The 7,903-nt window shown below is 48.2% G+C and overlaps 1 protein-coding gene across 10 annotated transcripts in view; it reads left to right on the forward strand.

Moving 5' to 3' along the window:
* The window catches only part of PEAK1 (pseudopodium enriched atypical kinase 1), a 307,119-nt gene extending 299,722 nt beyond the window's left edge, over window positions 1–7,397 (forward strand). For all 10 annotated transcript variants that reach the window (XM_043489511.1, XM_043489513.1, XM_043489507.1 and 7 more), the window contains one exon: window positions 564–7,397. In XM_043489511.1, coding sequence (XP_043345446.1) covers window positions 564–1,727 — 1,164 coding nt within the window. In that variant the 3' untranslated portion in view covers window positions 1,728–7,397. The remainder of the gene's footprint in view (window positions 1–563) is intronic.
* Window positions 7,398–7,903: the final 506 nt, after the last annotated feature.

The following is a 7,903-nucleotide window of genomic DNA, read 5'->3' on the forward strand; positions in this document are numbered from 1 at the left end:
TATAGCCCACGGAGTCACAAAGAGTTGGATATGACTGAACGACTGACCATGCACATGCACGGCCTATTCTTTAAGGAGTCAGTGGAAGCACTAGAGGGCTTCCCTGAGGGCTCAGTGCTGAAGAGCCCACCTGCAGTGCAGTGAGCCGCGGGAAAGGCAAGTTTGACCCCTGGGCTGGGAAGATCCCCTGGAGGAGGCATGGCAACCCACTCCAGTATTCTTTCCTGGAGAATCCCATGGACAGAGGAGCCTGGCGGGCTACAAGCCATAGGGTCGCAAAGAGTCAGACACAACTGAAGCGACTTAGCACAGGCGCACACATAAGGACTAGAGATAATACACATGATGGGTTAAGCATGAAGACACTGTTTCTGTCACTCGACACAGTCACCAAAACCCTTTCTGAAAAACTCAACTCTATTGCTGTATCTCCACTGCAACACTGTTGCTCTCGCTGCTCCAGACTCCTACCAGTCACCTTCTCATTAACCCCTCTTTACAAATCAGAAGGCTTGTTATGATGGTGTGCATTTTAAATTGTGTTCTTTGCTTTCTTCCTTCAGATCTGTAAGAGCAAAGCTAAGGAATCGCAGCAGTATTACCACAGCTTGGCCATCCGGCAGAGTCTGGCTGTCCATTTTAACATCCAGCAGGACTGCGGTCACTTCCTTGCCGAAGTTCCTAAGCGCCTGCTTCCCTGGGAGGATCCCGACGCCCCCGAAGAGGAGGAGGATGACATGGAAGCAACGGAAGAGGTGAGAGGAGAAGCTGATGGGAAGAGCCCAGACCTGGGCTCCGAAGCAGAGTCGTCGTCCCACAAAGAAAGCCAGGCAGTCGTCAGCAGGAAGCAGAGGAGCCACGTTGTGGTCATCACCAGAGAGGTTCCCTGTCTCACAGTGGCCGACTTTGTGCGCGACTCCCTGGCACAGCATGGGAAAAGCCCGGACGCGTACGAGAGGCAAGTGTGTCTGCTGCTTCTGCAGCTGTGCTCGGGCCTGGAGCACCTCAAACCCTACCACGTCACCCACTGCGATCTGCGTCTGGAGAACCTGCTGCTCGTCCACTACCAGCCCGGGGGGCCCACCCAGGGCCTGGGGCCCACAGAGCCTAGCCCCACCCCGTCCTGTCCCACGAGGCTCATCGTCAGCAACTTCTCCCAGGCCAAGCAGAAGAGCCATTTGGTAGACCCTGAGATCCTCCGGGACCAGTCCCGCCTCGCCCCCGAGATCATCACGGCCACGCAATATAAAAAGTGTGATGAGTTCCAGACAGGCATCCTCATCTACGAGATGCTGCACCTGCCCAACCCTTTTGATGAGAACCCAGAGCTGAAGGAAAAAGAGTACACTCGGGCCGACCTGCCCCGCATCCCACTCCGCTCCCCCTATTCCCGGGGCCTGCAGCAGCTGGCCAGCTGCCTCCTGAATCCCAACCCTTCTGAGCGGATCCTCATTTCAGATGCCAAAGGCATCCTCCAGTGTCTGCTCTGGGGTCCCCGGGAAGATCTCTTCCAGACTTTCACTGCCTCCCCCAGCCCCGCTCACAGGAATACCCTGCTCCAGAACTGGCTGGACATCAAGCGCACACTGCTCATGATCAAGTTTGCCGAGAAGTCCCTGGACCGGGAGGCTGGCATCAGCCTGGAGGACTGGCTTTGTGCTCAGTATCTGGCTTTTGCCACTCCGGACTCTCTCAGCTGTGTCGTGAAAATCCTGCAGCCCCGTTAACATGTCCCGGTCCCTGCTCTTACTTCATGTGTCACCTTCTTCAAGTTGCCCACACATTTCCCCTTCCTGGTACTCATACAGAATTCAAGGAAAGAGGAGAGACAAGCCTTCCATCCCCATCCAAGTCCAGTGAGACGCTGAGTCCATCTTAACATTAGGGAAAGTCAGCCGCACAAATGTGCAGCTGCCATTCATGGGAACACCTTCTGTCCTAACTGTCCCCAAGTGCAGGAAATATGAAGATGCATCCTTGAAGTGACAGCTCCTCTGGTTTGAACTCCATGAGCTGGGTCAAGTTCTTCCAGAACTCTGAGTATCACCTGTCTTTTTAACACCATGTATTTATTCTCACTAGCAATAGACAGATTTAACCAGTACTTACCATCATCTACTAAACTTTCACAACAAACTCTTTTCCTTTAAAGGATCAATAATTGGCTCTCTTACCAGGCAGAACTGCCATACTTAGCATCAGCACAGTTTTGGTTCCTGGAATTACATCCTTTGTTCCAGCAGATGGTAGAAGGACAAGGAGAGAGAATCCATCCTTAGGGTCATGCACCCATTTGGTTTCCATTATCAGTAAGTGTGTGCACTGTATGGAGGACGGCCCTCAGTCTCCCCTCGTGCTGCCACTGCCTGAATCTCCTTCACCTTGGTTCTGTCCCCACTTGCCAGTGAAGTTTGGGTTTATCAGCCCATGACAGAGCTGACCCAAGGTGGTGTCACCAGTGCCCCAGCAGGGCAGAGTGCAGTTCAGATCTTACAAATAGCTAGCAAGACACAAGGAGATGGTGCTCCTGCACATGCAGTTCTCTAGGGGCCATCAGGGGAACAGAGTTTAAAGGACTGTTCTTTGATTACTGTCAGAGCTGTCAGCGTTGGCAGCCAGGGCTGCCAGTACCCAGATCACAGTTTTCCCCTGAGCCATAATTGGCCAGCCTCCTTCTATCAGCAGCCGGTGTTAACTAGTCTACCAAATGCTGTAGACAACAGCTCTGCATGGAAATGGCTGTCCGTTGAGCCGTAACATCTCCCTCAAGGGCATGGTGTGGCTGGCTATTAGGATGGCCAGAAGGCAGAGGAAGGGGAGAAGGCCACTGATGAGACCGCCGACCTCTTTGCAATGCCCACATTGTCTAGAGAGACTGCCTCCCAGCTGCACGGGCACATTGCTCCCGGTGACTCAGACACAGCACTGAGGGCAGCTCGTAGGGAGTTTGCATTGCTGAGGTGGGTGGCCGAGAGCCGTTCACCCCGCATGGGGTCTGTGCTCCCCTCCTATGGATACATGTGCAATTTTTGTATGTATTTTTTTTAGCTGTATATACAGTGTTTATGTTGCAACTTCACCTGAAGCAATATCCACAGAAACCTTCCCCTTCTTCCCTTGGCACATATTTGCGCTGAGACGAGTGTCCCTTCCACCGTGTGTGTGTGTGTGTGTGTGTGTGTGTGTGTGTGTGTGTGTTATTCAAAACTGTGAGTATCTGTTCTGTTTACTTCAACTTTGAAATCCCAAGAGTCACTCAGACAGTGTGAGTGTGTGTACACGTGTATACCCGTGTGTGTGCACATGCCCGCTGGAAGTAGAGGCCAGGCCTCTGGGGGAGCAACCTGTGGCAGGGTTGATAGACACATCCTCTGCCTGGTGGGCAAGACAGCCCTGAGCCCCGCATCAGCCAGTGCAGAGCTTGTTAAAGCCAAGCCTGATTGTGCAGTATTACTTAGATAGCACGTTAGTGGCCTTTTGGTAATTTCTAAACTTTAAACATTATTAACCACCTTTCATGTGATTCACCTGTATCAAAGAGGATCAAGAAAGGAGAAGAATGTATTTTATTGTGCTCTTCTTTGCTTCTTTTTCTTTTTTTTTTTTACGAGAATGGGACCTGTGAGGCCCATCTGGAGGATGCCCCTGTCCTCCCGGCCAGGAGTTCAGGACTTCCAGGGAAGAGAGCTGGTTGGCCCACACAGAGTCTTGTCTCCTCTGGCCAGAGTGCAAGGCTCTGCCCCCTAGGAATGGCCACAGGATGGGCGCGCGCTGCAGGCCAGCCGTCCGCTCGCTCTCGGCGTCCTGCAACCTGGCCTCACTTTGCCTAGCAGGCTTTATTAGGTTGACCTTAGCTAACCCACGTGCACATAAGCCCCGCCCAGTTATACACTGAAGTGGCAGCGCAGAGACCACTGGCCCTGCCAGCCAGCACGCCCCCTGAGCAGCCTGCTCTCCATGGAGACACGTCCTCAACGTCACTCTCACGCTGCCTTGCCCGTGTGAATTTGAATGTTGACTATTTAATGCAGTTTCATATTTAATGAAGAATGTTTCCTGGCCCCTTTGTTTGTTTTATAGGTATCCTTCACCACTACCACCCTCCTTTTTTTCTCCTGTTTCTGTTTTGACTTGGATCCAGTCTTCTTCATTTTAACTCGATAATATTATAAGCACGGACACCCTCCACTACCACTATCTCATAGCACTGGTGAACCGAGCACCTTTTCACATTAGATGCGTTTAGTACTGTTTTCATGGTCGGACTTGTTAAGGGCAAAAGATGAATGCCAGCTGGTTAGGAAGGGACTCGGGCTCCTCCAAGACGGGTGGCTAGATTAATAGTTCTCTGAGTGAGGGCCAAAGAATGTAAGGTGGGGAAGGACGAAGGTGTTACAGGTGAAAACGGAATAGGCAAGATAACCCTATTTCTAGGCAAGAGGTATTGTCAGATGGTCCTCCAAATATTTTTCCAAAATGATGAAATTCAATGTCATACTGACACATATATTTTGCATTTCCATTTTAATTGTAGCAGAAAATTTGAATTCATTCATCAACTGCAAAGAAATCCTGCCCTCAGACACAGACATACATATTTATACATATAATATATATATATATATATATATATGAGTTTTGGATTGTGACTAGTATAGCACTTTAAGTTTTCTCAAGTAACATCAAGTTATTGTCTTCAATACGGATTGGATTTTTTCTCTTCTTTTGAAGTCTGTACTATAGATTCTTTCATGTATATTAAGAATTTGAACAATTAAGCCGCTATTGGAACTTTTCCTTAAGCCACATGAACAAGAATAATCTCTCGTACACTTTTAGGTACTAGAGAAACAGGACAATGGCTGGAGTAGCCAAGACCAAGACTGAATGTACAGCAGAGTGCCTTGTTAGCTTGCTAACCTCGTCTGGGAGGAAAGGAATTAGATGTTCCACGGGAAGGTGGGGGGCTGTGAAAGGGCTCCCTTGTTCGCCTGAGGAGAGCCCTTGGTGCACTAGCATGATGTCAAGAAGCTACTTCATCAAGAATAACAGCAAGATGGTGGAAAGAGCAGTTGCAACCCATGGCATCAACAACAAAAGAATGGTGAAGGATGTCCCCCAACCCATAGGCTAAGTCAGAATTGGAAGCCAGGATATGGCAGTGGGTTTTAAGTTTTGCCCTCAGAAGATAAACTGGGTGAGATATACAGGGGAGCAGAGCACTCACATTCCCTAATCTGCTGATGCTGAGGGGCCAAAAGTAAGATCTATTGGTTAGAATTTTAAGAGTCTGAGTAGACTTTCACTGTCATTGGGGGCCAGTTGTGCTTCCAAACTCAGTCCAAGTTTGTGAACTTAGAAAACTCTAAACCAAGAGATCTGAGCCTCTGGAAATATTAATGATAATCCTGGGAATTAGACTACCTAAAATTGTATTTTAAAGTCTCTAGCATTATAAAATATCCATGCAAGATCTTTGGGGCCTACTAAACAGTAGGGCATAGAAGGATTGCACTCCACTTCACACATTTGAATTAAGAATACTTTGGTGCTAGGAAATTACCTTAGTTTTGCTGATAGAAGTTTTCCCTAGATGTTACCAGCAATGATCTGAAAAAAAATGGGTTCCAAAAATTGGGATGGGCTCAGGATACTGCACTGTATTCTAAATGATTCTAGATGTATAAATAAAGTATGAACATACTTGGGATGGGCAGGAGCAACTTGACTTCCTGGGCTAATTCTGACATGTTTTTTATTCCCCTTACTAGTTGACAAGGAGTAAAAATTCTGGTTCAGCGTAATGAGTGAACAGGATGGCTGCCCATGGTAGCAGGTGGTTTTACCTCATTGAAGCCCATATTCTCAAAGGCCCGAAGCGCTGTCAGGGCCACTCTTGCTCAAATGTGCACCGCAGCCCGTGCTGCCAGTAGCTCCAAACGTGGGGATTCCATGGACCAACGACGGTGCCATTAGGGAGGCCCCGAGTGTGCCATGCGAGATTCAAGATGGAGACTATACCAAAGAAACCAAGCCTCTCTGTCCTGATGTTTTTTAGGTGATGAGGCGGAGTTATGACAGATGCCATGGGAAGAGAATTCACATGCATTCCACATCCAGGTATTCCGCTGATCAAGTAAACCATCCTCAAAAAAGCACCTATTTTTTAAAAAACAAGTCCATTTTGTGTATGGGGTCGGGGGCGGGGGGGTGGGGGGGGGAGATGATGCTAACGAAAACCTTGGGCAGATTATAAATTCCCCAGCATTTCAGGAGAAGGAACTATCCCCTCCCATTTACATGATTGTGACAATCACCCAAACTTCAGCTTGGGAACATCATATCCCTGTAATACTAAAAGCTGAGGATTTTTTTTTTCTTTTTTTAAGAGATGTGGTAGTTTCAATAGGTTTGTTTAAAAAAAACTCTTGGGAATTTTCTTTTTAAAAATGTAGTATTTTTTTATAAACCGAGGTGTTCACCACTCATCATCACCACCATTTAATATTTATAAGTGCCCAGAAAGTACAAGGTGCTATACAGCTGTTAAACACCCTCTCTCCACAGCTGTTTGAAATTAGAGTAGGTTTTTGCGTCAGCCACTGCAGAAGCTTTTCCCCTTTTACCCGGGCGGGCTGCAGGGGCTTGCATCCGGGACATCCCGTCAGGTGTTTCCCATGCCGGAGAGCCTCCGCGTTTATTCCAGCTTCTCACTTTTCCCCACCCATTTGCCTCCACTTTTATTTTTCAAATCAAGAAAGTTTCAGGGAATCAAAAGAGGTCGGACATTTTTTAACCTAGCAGAAGTACAGAGTCATATATTTTGCTACAAATATTATATTATGGAAAATCCACTTTGCCCGTGTAGTGTGTGGAAAGTGTGTGTGTGTGTCCGCGCTCCCGATAACTTGAATGTTGAACCAGCCCTATGGCTTCAGGGTAGCATTTTTGAAAGATAAACCACACTGCTTCAGGAAACTTGCTCCAAATAACTACTTGGTTATCCCCTCCCTTAGCAGTTTTAAAGGGTGTTACATGCGAACACACCGGGATGGGATTTTTTTCTGTTGACATGCCGGGCATTTTGGTATGAAATGAGGGCAGAAGCAAGATGTTGTCCTTCTCAGTGATTTGAATCATGGCAGTCCTCATTCCGCTCTCTCTTTCATTCCCCACTGGTTCTGCCCATGCTCGCTTTTTGAAAATCTTGTTTCTTTTGTTCTTTCCTGGAGCATCACCTCTCTACTTAACACATTGTAGAGTTGTAGAAACCTACCAACGAAAGGTCCCCTCTGTCACCAGGCGGCGCCGCCCTTTGGTTTGCTGTGGTACTTTGCTGTGTTCTCTGTGGCATCATGTTACTGTGTAAATAAATTCATTTTCATACCCAGTAAAAACAGACAAGCTCTTGTCCTTTCAGCTTCTCTCCACACTGACGTGCCGCGGACATGGTTACATCTTAGCTGCTGGAAGGTATGCCTTCTCAGATGCTCCTGCCTGCTGACCAGGACTTGTTTTCAATTCATTGCCTCCCTGAACTGAGAAACCCAGGCATGGAAGGGCAAGTGAAGGCCTTCAGCTTTCTCCCAGAACTCAGAGGGCTGCAGGTTTGCTGTGTGAGATCGCCCCCTAGTGACCAGTCACCATATAGGGGTCCTGTTAGTCTCCCAGTGGTGTCCGACTCTGGGACCCCAGGGACTGCAGCAGCCAGGCCTCTCTGTCCCTCACCATCGCCCGAAGTTTAACCAAGTTTATGTCTATTGCACCAGTAATGCCATCCAGCTATCTCATCCTCTGACGCCCTGGGTTTGTTTAAAAGGTCCTGGGTTCGTTTAAACGGTTTGGTTAGCTGGCTGTGGCTGAGCCTCTCAGTGGCCATCTTAGAGCTCTGCAGACAATATGA

This window comes from Cervus canadensis, chromosome 17 (assembly GCF_019320065.1).
Source record: "Cervus canadensis isolate Bull #8, Minnesota chromosome 17, ASM1932006v1, whole genome shotgun sequence".
NCBI classification, from domain to species: Eukaryota; Metazoa; Chordata; class Mammalia; order Artiodactyla; family Cervidae; genus Cervus; species Cervus canadensis.